At 39.2% G+C, this 17723-nt stretch overlaps 1 protein-coding gene across 9 annotated transcripts in view; it reads left to right on the top strand.

Moving 5' to 3' along the window:
• Positions 1-16886, top strand: part of ATP13A4 (ATPase 13A4) — a 111377-nt gene extending 94491 nt beyond the window's left edge. For 3 of the 9 annotated variants that reach the window (XM_077880112.1, XM_077880113.1, XM_077880111.1), the window contains 5 exons: positions 2277-2448; positions 3434-3627; positions 4737-4825; positions 8298-8378; positions 13363-16886. In XM_077880112.1, the coding sequence (XP_077736238.1) occupies positions 2277-2448; positions 3434-3627; positions 4737-4825; positions 8298-8378; positions 13363-13575 (749 nt within the window). In that variant the 3' untranslated portion in view covers positions 13576-16886. Of the gene's footprint in view, positions 1-2276; positions 2449-3433; positions 3628-4736; positions 4826-8297; positions 8379-8976; positions 9192-13362 lie in introns of those variants that run through there. The other 6 variants (XR_013369546.1, XR_013369547.1, XM_077880114.1 and 3 more) reach the window with 6 other exon arrangements.
• Positions 16887-17723: the final 837 nt, after the last annotated feature.

The following is a 17723-nucleotide window of genomic DNA, read 5'->3' as shown; positions in this document are numbered from 1 at the left end:
AATTGCTGGGTCCTATGGTCATCATATATTTGGCTCTTTGAGAAATGCCCAAACTATTTTCTAGAGTGAGTATATATCATTTTCCACTCTGACCAGCAATGTATGAGGATCTCAATTTCTCCATAGTCTCATCCACGCTTGTTATTTTACTTAAATTATTTTCACATCCTAGTCAGTACAGAATGGTATCTTATTATGGCTTTGAATTTATTTCCCTAATAATTAATCATGTTGAGCATATATCCACATACTTATTGGTCACTTATATATCTTTTTTTGGAGAAATGTTTGTTCAACTCTTTTGCTCATTTCTTAACTGGATTTTTGTCTTTTGTTGTTGAGCTCTAGAGTTCTTCAAATGTTGTGGATGTTAAAACCTTCTCAGATACATTATTGCAGACATTTTCTCCCATTGTAGGGTTTTTTTTTTCCCTTTCTTGATAATGTCCTTTGTTATACAAAATTTCTGATTATAGTTAAGTCCAGTGTATCTATTTATTTCTTTTATAATTCATCCTTTTGGAATCACATATAAGAATCCAGTGTCAAATCTAAGGTGTTATAGATTTACTCTATGCTTTCTAATAAGATTTTGTGGTTCTTAGGCACCTTCTCATATTTTCTCTTTATTGATATTTTCATTTAGTTCGTACATTGCTTTCTGATTTGAAACAGTTGTTTTAAAGTCTTTGTCCAATATGTCCAATGTCCATGCTTCCTCCCAGATGATTTCTGTCAATTTATTTTGTTCCATTAAATATTATCATGTCATAACTCTGAAAATCAGATTGATCCCTTTCCCTAGGGCTTGTGGTTTTTGTTTTGCTATTTCTTGAATGCTGTCATAGTCCATTTATTTACTGACTTCCCTGAACTATTTATGCAAAGACTTTATCAGTTATTATGTATGGTCAATGAAATCTCTGTTGCTTTAGCTTTTGTTCAGCTAGTGTTTTGACAAAGATTTTCTCGACTTCTACGAATTTAAAATTATGAGCAAAGAACCTCTCCCAGTCTTTGCAGATTTGTTCTTCACTGGGGCACTTCAACACCTAGCAGGCTTACGCTGAATGCAGAGATCATCCAGAGCTGGAAATTGAGGGGCTATTCTGGTCTTTTCTAAGCATGTATCTTGCCTTAGGTGTGTGCATGGCTTTCTATAGTCCCCAATATACACAGGTGCTTTTGAGTGCCTTAATTTCCCAAAGAAACTTTCTTTAGCCTTTCTTTATAATAGCTGTTATTTTATGTCTCACCTCTTTTGCCCTGGGTGATTATAGGTAGTTGGTTAGCCTTATAATATTTTTAAACAGTATATGCTGCTGCCCTGAGTTAAGTTTTGGATTAGGTGAGATAGAGATGAGTGCCTTGCACCAGTGCTTCAGGTAACCCCCAGACAGGTAAAAATAGATCTATACAATAATTTGTGATGAAGTCTGCTCTTCCCCTTCTGTGACCAGACAACCAGACACCAGAGTCCTTCCCACATTAGGAGTGTGAATGATCAACTTTGAGATTGTCACTGAGCTGAGAAGGGGGTAGGGCAAAGGCAATTTAAAATGACACAAAGCCTTCCTACCATTTTTAAGTTGCCTTTTTCTTGATTCAATGTTTGTTTGATTGCTGTAAACCTTTGTTTTTCAGCATTCTGACAAAGTTAGTTTTGACAGTTTCTGCTTGTTTTTCAATGTTTCTGTGGAAGGAGTTGCCTGCTCTGCCACTTTTTTGATGTCATTCCTCATTTTGTCATTGACTTTTTAAAAGCATTACTTCTTGGTGACTGCACATTGTTTCATTATGTAGATGTACCATAGTTTACTGTTAATGATGCAGTAATGAACGTCTTTCTACATCTCTGATTTTTTTTGGCTTAGGATAAATTTCCAGGAATGATTGTGTCAAGTGCTATGAATAGCTTTCAGTCTTTTCATATTTATTGTCAAATTACCCTGCAGAAGGTTTGTGTCAATGCACATTCCCCCAAGCAGTCTATGAGAGTATGCATTTCATCATGCCTCACCTATAATTTGATAGCCTTTGCTCATTCAATAGACAAAAATAAAAAATGCCTTATGATTGTCCTATCTACTCTCTTAGGAATTCCTCATATGATTTGAGTTGGAATCCATTCATTGTTTTGTTCCCTCAAAACAATGATGTACTTCAATTTGTCAATTTGCTTGGATGTATGGGCCCAAGAAGTTATACTGTTCTTCTGATGAAGAATACAACATTTTCCTGCTCTCACAAATATGAAACTTGAATTTATTTTGTAGTGAATTTGAATGGTGCCTACCCCAAGCTGGTGCCTTTCAGGCCTGCAGGACGGCTGATCTCTCCACCTCTGCTGCTTTCTGTGATTTTCAACATTCTTCTCAGCCTGGCTATGCACATTGTGGGCTTCATTCTGGTTCAGAGGCAGCCTTGGTATTCCATGGAGATGCACAGGTACTATCACAGCCTTAATTCCAGCATCTCACATTCTAATTTCTATCAAATGTCATCTGGCCCCTATGACAGGAGGCAAATCATTCTTCATTCTCCTAGGAGCATTGACTTCTTGAAGTCCCTTGGGAAAATTTCTGGTGATCTCTTCTCTATAACACAGTTTGAGGATATTATTCATTGGCACTTACCTCTGCCTGTCTTGTGTCATAATGATCTATGACCATCTTTTATATCTAGGGTGACCATGCTTATACTTTGCCTGGGAAGCCTCACTTTAAGCCTGATATCACAATGAAATTATTTGTAATTAATTAATTAATTAATGAAGTATAATTGGCATACAGTGTTATGTTAGTTTCAGGTGTACAAGCTATCGATTTGACAATTCTATACATAATTCAGTGCTTACCACGGTAAGTGGTGACAATCTGTCACCATGCATTATTATGATATTATTGATTATATTCCCTATGCTGTACTTTGCATCCTCATGACTTATTCATTTTGTAACTGGAAGTTTGTATATCTTAATCCTCTTTATCTCTTTTCCCAATTCCCCTACCCATGTCTCCTCTGGCACCTACTAGTTCTTCTGATGATATTTGTCTTTTCCTTTAACACTCAAATCTGTTCTTGTTGGATGACAAATTATATGGTCACCCTATTTATAAATGTTTAGAGATCTTAAGCCATGAGAGGGAAGAATCATGGCTTACTCACATCTTTCCCACACAGCCAAAATACACATGATGGGTATCCAATTTATTGAATAAATAACTTGCTTATCTATCTATCATCTATCTATTTTTTATTTATTTATCTATCCAAAATATAGATCTACCTGTGCTGGTTTCCTTCTTTTTACTTTCCAGTATATTCTTTCCCAAAGTATAAGTAATTACACTAAGGACATGGAGTCCTGTAGATATAAATGTTCCATAAAGACCTACCATCTTACTTCATTACTTTTTTTCTTTTTTTTTAGTGCCTGCATACTGCAAAATGAAAGTATCTCAAAGTTAACTATTTCTCCAACTGCTCCAGGAAAAATTGGAAATAATGGTGCCTTCACAAGCTATGAGAACACTACCATATGGTTCTTGGGAACAATCAACTGTATCATTGTGGCTCTTATTTTCTCTAAAGGAAAACCATTTAGGCAGCCCATCTATACAAACTGTGAGTAGCACTGTATTAAATCAAGGTGAGAGATCACCAGAGGGAACAGACATTCCAGGGTCACTCAGGGAGCAGCTGCAGAGTTGATGCTTATCTTGTGTCTCCTGACTTCTACTCTAGGGCTCTGTAAAACACATTGTGCAGCCTCATCCTTTGCTCCTTCCCTCAAAGGTGCATTAAATTCTAGGGTTTCCTTCTCTACCTCTTTCCTTCACCAGAAGTTTGTCTGTAGGTGTCTTTTCATGGCACCACTCCAAACTGGGATGGCTCATTTATTTCCTTACTTGTCAGTACTTGTCAGAATTCATCTGAGAGGAGGTAGAGAGGAAATGTCACAGCACTCAGTTAGAACATGAGTCCTGTCATGAAGACAATGGTTAAGATGGCATTGTGTCATTGGCAGGGTGGGAGTGGGTCCAGTCTGTAGGAATCTGGCCACAGTGATTGTGAAAGCGTTGAGCCAAAGTACCTGCCTCTTCTTACATTCTGGGTGGGCATGGGGAATATGTTAGGAGAAGAGGGTGACCTGGTTAGCACTTGGGACATTTATTTATATGTTACCCCTATCTCTCTAATTGGAAAAATTTAGAAGCACAAATTGAAGAACCAATATCCTCATAAAAATTTGTTTGTTCAGAGAAAACTATGTTGCCATTCTCCTTCTTGGGATGAAAAAGCAGTCAAATGCTGACCTGTACATGACTGCAATTTAAACTTTTTGATTATTTACAACCCTCTTTTTTCCAGAAAAAGATTTGAGGCAGGTGTTTTGCACCTGCAGTCTCTTTAGAGACTCAGATACTTAAATGTCTTCAAGGCATTTTCTGAAAATGTATTATGTCAGTGTTGCTCTCTCTATATTTCCCACTTTTACTAATTGAAACTTACAACATGTATGTGAAAATTTCCACTTGCCCCAAGGACATGCATAGACATTGTGGAGGTGAGACCCATTGCACTGAAATGAGTACTTTCCATTTATTATGCTGTGTTTGGATGTAGAAATCAAGTAAATTTAATCAGTGCTAATATAAAATATGTCTATCAATAGATGTGACGCTCTATACTCTGATTTCTCTAAATGATAGCTTGTGTTCTTATTTCCTCAGATATATTTGTCCTTGTGCTGGTCATACAGCTGAGTGTGTGTCTATTCATTCTATTTGCTGATATTCCAGAATTATATAGGCGTTTGGATGTAAGTCTTATCTCTGGGATGTAATGATGGTTTACAGTTGTATAACACCCTGACTTCAAGAAGCAGGTCACGATTGCAACTGACATAGATTCTTGACACTGATTTTTTTTTGGAATAGTGAAGTTAAAAACAATACTGAATTTATTCATATTTTCTATTTAAACAGGCCAGGAAGTCAGATTATGTCTAGTCTTGATTTCAAATATTCCAGAAACATTGAACATTTTTCTTTTAAAAGATCCCTATAAGAATGGAAAAATCTATTTATATATATTCTCTTTCAAGTGTGTGAGAGAAATTTTTTCTAAATGCTTCTGTTGTGAAGTTGTTGAAAACAGTTTGCCTATAACACATTTTCCGCTAATCCTCAAATCTGTATTTATATCTTTTTTAAAAAAATCTCTTTAAAAACATGTTTGTCTATATGTTCATATTTAATGTCTGCAAAACTTGCTTGCAGAGACCCATACCTTACCTCATGAACTCTCTTAAATTGTGTCACTTTGAGACAAATTTCAAATTCCTTAAGAGACAAATTTTCGAGCATGGAAAAATATATATTTCTATTCCTTTAACCTATACTTTTGAATTAGAAGTTCATTAGTTCATTATTACCAAATATCCTTTAGACCAATAAATAGAATAGAGAAGAGATGGTGAAAGGAAATGAGCTTTTATTACTTAGTGCCACGTGAACATACCTGCCCACCTCTCCATCTCAAAGACATGTTTCATGAAGGTCAAGATCCTATTTATCTTATTCATCTCATATTACTAAAGCTTGACATAGCCTATGGCACATAATGGCAATAAATGACTCACTGATTGTTTTAGATTAGGTTCCTATGTGGAGATGAGCACAGGGAGCTCACATGCTGTCTAGTTATTGCAAACCAGTAAAATCTTCACAAACTCTTCTTGACATGTGACATACAAACTAATGTCTACATTTGGTTTTCATTTTGATGATTGTGTCACTGTGTTAAACCTGTAATTGCCACTATTGTTAAATATGTCCATGAATTAGAGTAAATATTCATGGAGGTAGTCTTTGCCCACTAGTCTTCTAAGTAACTTAGAACTTCTAAATCCTGTAGAAGTTAGGGTTAAGACATATTGGGTTTGGTCACATTCTTTATGAGTCAAGACTCTTATGGAGAGTGTGATTTCTCCAGTACAAGAAAATAGGGAGTCTGTTTAGCGTGGGGAGAACCTGTGTGGGGTCATTGCCAACATGACTGCAAAGGAGTCTGCAGAGAATTATTGCTCACCTTAAAAATAATTATCTTTTCTTATTATTGCACAAAATTGGGGGTATATTTTAGAAAGTGAATATGCAGGCAAAGAAAATTGTGACCATTATTCATTATATCCTTCTATCTTTGAAACCATATATTATAAATGTGCATTGACTGATTTATGAAGTTTATTTTAAATGGAGTCATGCTGTCTAGTTATTGCTCATTTTTTAAGAAATTGCATGATTTTTTTAATAGAAAACACATTCACACAGTTTAAAATTCAAGTTAGAAACTCTATATCCTCCCATCCTTTTTCCCCAGCTATCAGGTCTCCTCTCTGGAGGCAACCGATGACACTACTTTATTTTATGTACTTTCAGGTATATTTTATACAAAGGCATACACACAGGGATCCCTGGGTGGCACAGCGGTTTGGCGCCTGCCTTTGGCCCAGGGCGCGATCCTGGAGACCCGGGATCGAATCCCACGTCGGGCTCCCGGTGCATGGAGCCTGCTTCTCCCTCTGCCTGTGTCTCTGCCTCTCTCTCTCTCTCTCTCTCTCTGACTATCATAAATAAATAAAAAAATTTAAAAAAAAAGGCATACACACATATATATTTCTGACATGTATATCCTCCCACATTTTTACACAAATAGTAGAAGACTATTACATTCGCCCAGGTCTTCTGAGCTGGAAATGGCAAGGTGAGATGAGGTGTGTAAGCAAGTTGTGGAGGGAATGCCTGTAAGGAAAAGAACATTAGGAAGCCAGAAGAAGAGAGGGAGGGTCCCACACTATGATGTGGGTCTGACCCCTATGAAGGAGGCAAGGAGGGAAGAAGGACCAGATGAGTAGGGATTCAGACTGCAGTGCAGCTCTAAGAAAGCCTAGCCACAGTTGCCCATCACAAGTGTCTAGTGTCTCACAAGAATGAATGCAATAAGAAGATGTGCCATCCTCAGTTATTAGCTTTGAGTAAACCCTGGGAAGTGTGGCCTTAAGGTGAGCGTGGTGGAGATTTCGAGGGTAGCACTGGAGCACCTGCCACTTATTCCCCCAGTAGGAAACCTGCATGGAGTGTGTTCATGGCAGCCACAACCACACACATGGTTCCTCACTTTGTTCTTTCATGTGACGGTGTATTTTGGTAATTGTCCTGTAACAGTTCATAATGCTTCCTCATTCCTTTTTTTTTTTTTTTTTTGCTAATACATACCATAATTTATATGTAGTTCCCTATTGATAGACATTTAGGTTGCTTCCAATGTTTTGCTATTTATAAAAAAAGCTGTAATGAAATAACAGTATACATATATCATTGCAGGCATGTAAAAATATATCTCTAGGATAAATTCCAAGAAATGGTTTTGAACTCTTAATTTTACTAGCACTGCCCTCCATGGAGTTGTACCAATTTTAATCTCCCCTCCCCCCCATGTAGAAAGCAGTGTATGAAGCAGTGCTGAGTATAGCAGTATGCGTTTGGTTTCATTTCATTCATCCATCCATTCATTCCTTAATTTATCCATCCATTATATATATAATGTGCATGGGAGGAATTGGGAAAGATGCAGAGAAACTGGGAAAAAAGGCATGAAGTGACAGCTTGATTTCAGCCCCACTTCCTCCATTGGTGACTATCCTCATCATGGTACCATCCATGCAGCTGTACACACAGTCCTAAGGGTGAGCCCTGACTCAAGGCCCAAAAAGCAGGGCTCAGCTGAGGGGTGATGTGGAACCAGAGAGAAGAGGACAACAGTGCCCTTTGTGGAGGTTTGACATGTGTACCCTCAGAGCCTCTGAGAAATAGAACCACATTCCTGTATTCCCTCATAAAAGCAAATGACTGCAAGCAAACAAAAACTACTTTTATTAAATTTATCACATTTTAATCACATTTATCTCAGGAAATTCAGAAATTATGGGGAACCAAAAAAATAAGAAGAAGAAAGAAAGATAAAATAGAGTAACAATCCTAGTTTACAAATCATTGGAATTTTGGAGTATAATCCTTCCGTATTGTTTGATACATGCATAAAAATATAAGCCTTATTATATGTGTTATATATACGTATGTGTATCTAAGATGTATGTATGTGACATACACCTACACACATGTCTATATCACATACATGATTTATGACCTATGAAAATGTACACTGTGAACATGTGAACATTTTTCTAGTATTTGTCTTCAAACTAACAGTGATTCTCCATCTCTCACCAGCTGCTCTGCACTCCTGTTGTGTGGAGGCTCTACATCATCATTATGCTCAGCTCCAATTTCATTGTGTCCCTTGTTGTGGAGGTAAGTGCCCTGGGGCTGCTGATCATTTGGAGCAGGGAGGGACAGGGCATTCTTTGGGAGTCTGAAAAAAGGAACAGCTTTAGTTGATCAGACTCAGCAGTGTAAGGGGCTCCCTTCCTCGGCCACATGAGCAATGGTGCTTTCCCCTGGTGAGTTCCAAACAAGGGGTTATTTTACCCATCTATAGAGTGGACCTGGAGAGAATGGGATTATGATATCCAAGGTCCTGTTCGTTTCTAAAATCCACATATAGAGACCAATTCAATTAATTTTTCTGAAATTAAATATGATTCACATACTATAAAATTCTCCTTCTTGAAGTGTACAATTCAGTGGTTGTTAGTATATTCACTGAGTTGTGCAACCATCACCACTAACTCTAGAACATTCTCATCACCCCAAAAGAAACCCTGTACCTGTTAGCAGTCGCTCCTTATTTCCCCTTTCCCCTCCTTCACCCTTTGGCAACCCCTAATTTATTTTCTGTCTCTAAGGGTTTGCTTATTCTGGACATTTCACATAAAGGGAATCACATAATATATGGCCTTTTGTGTCTGGCTTCTTGCACTTAACAACTTCTATTACTTTTACTTTACAGATGGGAAATAAGATTCATAGTGAGCTTTTCCTGGCTTTTATTCTTCATCTCCCATTTGCTCCATTTCCTCAGTAAAATGAGCTTGTGCTTCCTATTTCTTTGGCTACATGGTTCAGTCTCTCCTCCTTCAGTTCTCTTAGACAAGCTCTCCATTCTTCAAAGCCTACTGGAGAACAGGGGGCATCCCAAGAAAAGGCATCCGTGTCAAAGGGGAGGTGAGCATCAGGATTCTATCCATCCCCACCCCTACTTCTGGTTGCAAATCCAGCTTTGTTCCAGCGATTCACAGCAGGCAGAGAGTACCTGGAACCTGATTTCCCTGCAGAACCTTCCATACTGGGCAATGTAAAAAATGCACAGGAGCTGGTGGCAGATCAGGGCATAGAATTAAGGTACTGGAGCCTCTCTCTGTATGCAAAACCAGGGCCTCTCAAACTTGAGTGGGTGTCAGAGTCACCTGGAGGACTTGTTAAAACACAGGTTGCCCAGCCCTTCCCCCAGCACTTCTGATTCAGTAGGCCTGGAATAGGCACACATTTTTGTTTCTAACAGGTTGTCAGGTGATTGTGATACTGCTGGTCAAGGAACCACACTGAGAAATACCACGCTAGCCCATAGGGTCTCCAAAGCCACCAAGTTAATAAAGGATACATGTGTATCCTCATAACCTAGTTGAGGAAGGGTGAATCTTGCCCTTTAAGGGATAACTTTATGTATGTATCTTGTCTCTGGCACGATCACATTATTTCCTCTCTCTAGTACATCTGCCTTCATGTCTGCATATTGAAATGCTAGTTCATCCTCCATGGCACGGCTGTAGTACTATCCTCTTCACGAATCTTTCCCAAAGCATAGATGGGTTAGGCAAATAACAGTGGCTTAAACAATAAAGATATTTACTGACTCACTTAAGAAGATTGGAGGTAAGTGGTTTCAGGGCTGGTATAGTAACTCAATGGTGTTGTGAATCATCTTTCACTTTTCTGTCTCCCCATCTTTAGATATTGACCTTTCATGCTTGTGTGTATTGCTTATGGTGTCCAGATAGTTTCTACGTAGCTGGGCAGCATCTCCGTTTTAATGCAGGAAAAAAATGAAAGGAGAGGCACCAGCAAGCTTTTCCCCCTCAGATATGAACCTCTTATGAGGAAACAAAATAATTCCCTACAGCCACCCAGTCTCTTAAGCCTCATTGGTTGGAACTGTATCTTATTGTTGTCCTGAGTAGAAAAGGATTCTGGGAGAGTGGATCTATGCCAAAAAAATTAGACAGATTGGCTTAGATTATTTGTGAGTTATTTCCTTTTAGGTGGACAGGAAAAAGTTGGGAGGAAGGCACAATAGGGTAACTGAACAACAAAGTCTGCCAGGAAGGAAGCCGTTCAACTGCTACAATATTTGCAGTTAAGAGCATAAGCCAGAAGTAGTCAACCTGAGTTTAAATCCTGGCTCCACCCTTTCTTGCTGCCTGACTCTGGGTAGCACCTGCTATTCCACTTCTCTGTGCTTCTGTTTCTTCATCTGAAAAACAGTGATAATAAGGGTATCTTACCTCATAGGGTTACTGTAGCATGAAACCTGAACACAGAAAAAGCACATGGTAAATGTTTAATAAATATCAACTATTATTATCATATTATCTCTTGTGGTACTTAGTATTTCTTTCTTTGAATCTATCAATCATTTAGGCTTTCTTCTGCTCACTCACTCTTCCCACAGACAGTTGTTGACCATGTGTCATGTGCTAGGGCACAATGTGAGGCGGATTCTGATGATCTTGTTGATTGTTCACACTTTATGGTGAGCAAGAGGATAAACACCACAGTTATTTGTGTATCGATATAAATTATGCTGGCAGGAACTCATCTCAGTACCTCCAGTATCTAAACTGCTTTATTCTCATAGAAGCTGGGTAAAGTTTGGTTCAGTGATGAAATGTAAGAAGTGACACTGCTCACCTGCAGCAGATGGAGAGGGTAATTTGATACTCATGAAAGATTAAGTTTCTCCTTTGTTTCTTCTGTCCAGTGAGAAATGGAGACAGGTATGGATGTTTAGTGTGGGTTCCCAGGAACTTTCACACTGAGAAATAACACTGTGGGATCCCAGCTCCCATCCCCCACTGGCTCTTTCACGGCAGACTCCAGTTGTTTGAAGTTACCCTTCTGCTGTCAGTAGGCACACAGGAACAAACCAAAGCCATTTCAGTCTATGGTGAAGGCAGTAGCAATGGAGAATTAAGGACACTGAGATTTCTTGCCTTACGCGGTGAGCCTAGCAGAGTAGGTGAAGACCCTAGACTGTCATGGATGCAACGAGATATTTTCCTCAGGTAGCTGTAGGTATGTGTGACAGCAGATGCTAGAGATTCTTAGGATGGGCTTGCTAACTCCATGTTACCTGGCTGGCCTGTGACAGAAATGGTCCAGAGAGCTTTTGGGGGAGAGGCATGCGGGATGGCTGGCCTCCTTTTGTACAGTCCTGAATATTGCCTGGTCCACTAAGATGTGTGACTCTACCCCTAATCTTAGAGCAGCCCAGCAAACAGCTTTGAATGGAACCTTATCCTTACTTTGCTTTCTCATGATGTAACCTCCAAATAAAAGGCAGAGGAGTAAACAGGGATAGCTTTAATTCTCCTCGCTTTTTTATTACTTATGTGTATTTTGTATATGTATGTATGAATTACTTTAGTAGCCAATCTGAAGTTTTGTTTTCTGTTATTTTAAGAAATGGTAATTCTTAAAGGGTTTCCTTTTGTTTCTAGTTCTACATTTAATATAGAGGGGCAGGACAGATCACTTCTCAGTGCTTTAGTTTCCCTTTCCAGAGCAGCAAAGTGACACAGGTCATCATAATTCTATGTAATTCTAGAATTCTGTAAACACTTAATGCATGGCATACAGCACTAAAGTCTGTCTGTGAGGGTGTATGTGTGTGTGTGTGTGTGTGTTTTGCTTTGTTTCATTTGTTTTGTTTCAAACCTGCTAAGTTAAAGACCATTAACAGGATACCTATGATCCTGCCTTATTCTAGCTCTAAGGAGAACTACTGTTCTCTTGTTAATTAAGAAGGACAAAAAAAAATCTTGGTGTGGGAAAGTAGAATCACAAGTTTGACTAGGTGAGCCCTGAGGTTTGCAAGATGCTCTTTAAATGGCTGTGTGGGTCTTTAGCAGCCTAGTAGCAGATGATCCATTTTTAGAGAAAGACTAAGACTAGCTACTCCCATTATTTCTATGGACAAAGGAACTCAAATGTCAAAGATGGGTGGATTTTAGGAAAATTACTACTCTGGCAAAGTTCCTTGTAGAATTCCATAGAATTGACTCTTTCATTTACCAAAGATACCACTGGCAGACACCAAAATGAGTTCTAATTTTGTGGGACAGCAGGCTTCTCATATTTTTATTTTTGTTTCTCTCATGATAGCTTCTAAGATGATTAGCTTTTATGGCTACATATGATACAAATGAAAAATTAACAAAATAATCTCTCCTGCACTCTGTGTTGTAAGTTATAACTTGGGCTCTATTTGAAGCTTAGTATAACCGATGAAATAAAAAGTCAGTCTAAAATGTTTCCAAAGAGACAAATCCTTTGTATTCTTAAAAAATGCATTGCGATGAAATATTTGTAGGTGAAGGTCAGAGGCCGCAGTCAACATAGTGCATTAGCCACTCGTTAAATAAATAGTTCAGAAGGGGGGGAAAGAGAGGCACCTATGCCATGCCATGCCCTGCATTTTGAGGATAGCTATGTAAACTTTATGACAAACATAAAAGGAAGGAATTCCTTTTTCTACTCACTGAGGCTCAGAGAAGGTAATTAATTTGCCCATATTAAGTGTCAGAGCTGGAACTTGAATCCAGATCTGTCCAGCCAAGGCTGCGTATTCCAATTTTACTGACCTATGTTCACAACTATGCACTTACATGCTAGGGCACACCAAAGCCACATCTTTCTATAGGGTAATTCCATTTAGGGGTAATTCTAAATATAAAATTTTATATTTTATAGTGAATTTATAGTAAATCAAATACAGATGTGGTATGGAGTGGACTGCAGAATTTGAATGATTTTAAATTTAATTTGCATATGAGAGTCAGAAGAAATTTCATCCCTGAGCAGACTACTTCAAGCTATTTCCAGATTCTTGAAACTATGTACCTCTCTCTTCTGCCAGAAGATTTCCTTAAGTGGAAAAGTTTGAGAGGCTGAGACCTAACCCACGAAACCACACTGAAATTGTCTGTTCAGGCCTCAAGTGTTTTGTCAGGCTGGATCTTAGCAACCAATGTGGTGGTTCCTTCTTAGGGTCTGTGGAGGGCCATCACCTGGAAATATTTGACCTCTGGTTGTAAAGAGTAACTCTTTTGTTTTGCAGGAGGCCATCATTGAAAACGGAGCCCTGTGGATGTCATTCAAAAGGTGTTTCGGTTATCAATCAAAAAGCCAGTATCGGATATTGCAGAGGACCTTGGCAAATGACCCTAGTTGGCCGCTGCTAAACCAAATGTCCTACTCTGACACGCCAGGGTGTGAAAGTGGAGTGTCTTACAGCAATCCAGTATTTGAGAGCAATGAGGAACAACTCTGAAGCCAGCGTGATATCGAAGTTGACAAACAAACAATGACATAAGGAATGAGTTTCAGTGATTTTCAAGCAAATAGACTCTTCTAAAATCAACGGAGTTTTTGGAATCAAAAACCCTATCCAATCGTGGTGGCAAATTAGAGTCTACTTGATAAAATACTTTCTACAGAGCAGAACACTGCCCCAGAAGAGTGCTTTCCTCTTGGCTTCTGAAAATACTGATGGTGTTAGTGAAATAAGAATGGGCCAAGGATGGCAATTGACCAAGAGCCTGAGAGGCTAAAGGACAAGAAGAATATATAATCTTTCTTCTTAGATAACATATTTTTTAAATGAATTGTGAGAAAATAGCACTATGTGTAGTCATAGTGAAGGATCATTTTTGAATTTGTATTTTATTGGTGGAAAAACAAATGCATGGGAACCATCACACCAATCTTCACTGTTTGGTTTCCTTTCCTTTATAGTACATTCAGGGTTGAGACATTTTCTTCTGCTTCTGGCTTTCCCCTATGTACTAGTAAGGATGGGCAAAGCTGATGCTGCAATAACAAACCACTCCCTTGTCTCAGTGGCTTACCACACAAGAGTTTCTTTTGTGGTCCAGGTGATTCTATCGACTAGCTCTCCTCCGAGTGGTGACTGCTTCAATCTGTCAGTCCCACTGACTGAAAACAAGGATTCCATGTTTACTGTGATGGGGAAGGAAGAGTCTGGAGATCACACAAGGGCTTTCCACTGCCTCATCCCAAAAGAGGCATGCATCTCTTCCACTACTCACATCTTATTCATCAGTGACTTGGCAAAGTAGCTGAACAGTACAGTCTGAGTTTAGAGCTGGTTTCATGGGCATATGACCTGTGCCATCACCTAGGGGGCCATGCTTAGAAGAGACCCACACTCATTTTAATGCTTTGCTGTTGCCATCTTGAAATTCTTAATTTTTGAACAGAGGTCCCCACATTTTCATTTTGCACTCAGCCCCACAAATTATGTAGTTTATCCAACTTGTGTTCCAGAAATACTGACACTGTTCTCTGAGCTCTGCATCTCTTGCTCCTGTGAGCCTCTCCTGTTTTAGGAATTCCACATCTCACTTGTCCAACTCGAGGTATTTCCACTCCTCTGCTCTATTATTTTGGAGAAAAGATAGTCTTGTGCTACAACATTGTATGTTATCATTGATGTTAAGTCCCTACATAATTTACACATTTCTTAAATCTGAGGCTTCAGTTTTCAGAAAATAAAAATTGCCCTTATTTTATCACTATTATAATTTTATTATATTAGATTAATTTGGCATAGAAAACACCCAGGTTTCTGTTAGCTCAGCAGACAACTCTGAATTCTAGGATAAAATACACAAATAATATTTTAAAGCAAAAGCAGAATTTTCACTACAAAAATCAAATCCTAAGTGAATGTTCTAGGTAGTGGGTGGGTCTCAGGCTAGCTTTGTTACTTATCAATAGCATCTACAAGTATTCCCTCCCCTGGCTAATTCCTGAGCATGGTTGGAGGCTCTGTGGCTATAGATAATTCTGAGAACATGATGTTTCTCAGCCATGAAAGTACCTTGTTGCTTCTGGTTTTAAAATAGGGTGTGAAGAATCACTTAAATAGTCAGAATGATTGTCTTCCTTGGTCCAGAAGGAAATGTTTCCTTTTAAAAGTTAGCCTCAGCAGTGATATGGTTGCCCTGAATGTCTTTTTCTAGGACTTATAGCTTACTCATTTTTTAAGAGTGGAGGGTTGTGGACAGGGCAAGCTGGAGATGGTCTACAACCTAGTGATGGGCAAGAGCAACATGTGCAGTCATATCTAGAAGAACTCCTTACCAGGTGCTGTCACCTCCGTTAGCTCATTTGAATTGCATGATTCTCAGGACTTAGGCAAGGAAGGACTTATCATCTACTTTTACAGGTGAGAAAACTGAGATTCAGAATAAGGCAAGCTGACCCAGGCCTCAGACACAGATCTTCTGAGCAAACCTTCTGTTGTTTCCAAATACCTCCTAATTACAAAGCTTCAGCAGGGCAGGGTGTTTGGGGTGATCTCACAGTCAAACAAAGAATGAGTTTCTTATTTGCCAGGTGGAATGAGGCAACCTGTTGCTAATACCAGGGCCTGATATTCAAATAAATGCCAGGAATCCTGCCAGGCTTGGGATGCAAGTATATTCCAAACAAAACAAAACTAAAACCTATGAGTGTCTATTGAGACTCTGAGTTGCTCTTGCCTTGGTCCTAAGTGATTCAATTGGGGATTGAATCTAAAATCTTTGTCAAAAGGGATGTATTCTGAAGACTGTACTTGAAATAAACTATCTCTTAGAGGTAGTGAGAAAATGCTTAACTTGGAAAAGCAAGGCTGACAGGGTGTAGTCAAGGGATGTAAAAGTTGTTTTCAAATACTTGAAGGGTTTCCGTGGGAGAGAAGGCTCCCACCTGTGCCAGGTGGCATGATCACTGGGTAAAGGGCATGGTGAGAATGGCTTCAGTCTAACACAAAGACCACTGTCCCAACAGAAATGGAATCTGGTGACCTCATGAGGTGTGTGCTCCATGGCATTGGAGGTACAAGTGGATATCCAAAGACAAATTAAAGATGGAAGTCAAGTATCAGATGGAATTTAATTACCTGCAAGCTACCTTCCAGGCTTAATGTGCACATGTCTCAGTTTTATACTATGATATGAACCGTCCATCGTCACTGCCCACATAGAATATCAGACTGCCTATTGTGAGGAGATGGGCTGGGGAGAACAGGCTCTCAGCCCTTTGGGGTCCTACAGTGTAGACAAATGGGCTTGACTGCTCTGTGCCTTGGAAGGGGGCTTTTGATGAAGATAAGATTCTAGAAAACAGGTGTCCACTGATGGGTCCTGATTGCCAAACTGACAGCTGGGGAATACTTCTGATGTGTGTATTTTCATAGAAAAAGAAGTTTGAAAATTTCAGTGAAGGACATGAGAGAGTACCCCAAACTGAGGGCAGAGCTACCTGCACCAAATACACTTGTCTGACCAGGACTCAGAGGAGAAAAGGACACTCATCTGATCCTAATAATTTAAGAGTTTCACCATATGTTTACTCCAAGGTACACAGCTCTGGCCCACAGAAAGGAATCCTTGCTCTGGGCTTTTCTCACTAAACATGTAATGATCTGAGAATGGAAATATGTCTGTGCCATCTGTGTCCTTATGAGCTCACAGAAGTGTGTATGTACACACTTGCAGATGTGATGAATGAGAAAGTGATTATTCAGAGCCTTGTATTTAGTTTATGCCGTAATAAATTATTCTGTACAAAAGAGGCAAGTATAATCTATAATTCTAGTGTTTTAAAATCAATCTTTCTCCTTCTCTGCAGTGAAGTCTTTCACTCTGGCTAACAAAATGGTGCGGTCTATTCCAGTAATGTTGAATCAAAGAAACATCTTTATAAAGTTCTAGGCATTTCCTAACACTATAGATACAATTATTCCCTGCTTTATAACAGGGCGCTGCAGTCTACAAAATACATTCATACTCATTCTCCTAGTTAAACCTCCTAACAATCATAGGAGGAAGGCAGGGCAAGGATTACTATCCTCCAGACCCTCCAAAAGTCACAGTAACTTGTCAAGGGCATAGGGGAGCTAGAGCTACATTCAGACACAGAACTTCTGCCAAAGAGTTCCCTGTTCCGTCACTCTCCCATGTTGTTTCTCCTGGATGAAATGTTTGTAGTACTGAGAAACAAGAAGGCAAGCAAGGCAAAGCAACTACCCAATGGATTGCTGTCACAAGTGTAATTGCTTCCAGAAAGGGTTTTTAGTTCTCATAGAAGTTCTCTTGAATTTGATCATCAATCACAGAAAAGGTCAACTCCCATAGCTGAGGAGTAAAATCCTATAACCAGAGCCCTGTGAGTCTACTTCGTGTGAGCAGATACAGCTCTGGTTTCTGACCTCAGCCTCCAGAAGCATTGTATCTCTGCCTGAACTTTGCTCAGCCTCTGCTTTGTACAGCATTTTAGGGTCATATGGATTCTCTCTTGGCTGTGTGCTAAACTCACTTCCTTATGCAGTCAGTAGCTCACTCATTCTTGACAGCACTCAGTAACTCACTCATTCCAGGCACACAAGAACTTACTTCCTTAACTCAATAT

Source organism: Canis aureus, chromosome 31 (assembly GCF_053574225.1).
Source record: "Canis aureus isolate CA01 chromosome 31, VMU_Caureus_v.1.0, whole genome shotgun sequence".
Classification (NCBI taxonomy): Eukaryota; Metazoa; Chordata; class Mammalia; order Carnivora; family Canidae; genus Canis; species Canis aureus.
Note: the sequence above shows the minus strand (reverse complement) of the source record. Positions and strands in the feature narration are given on the sequence as shown.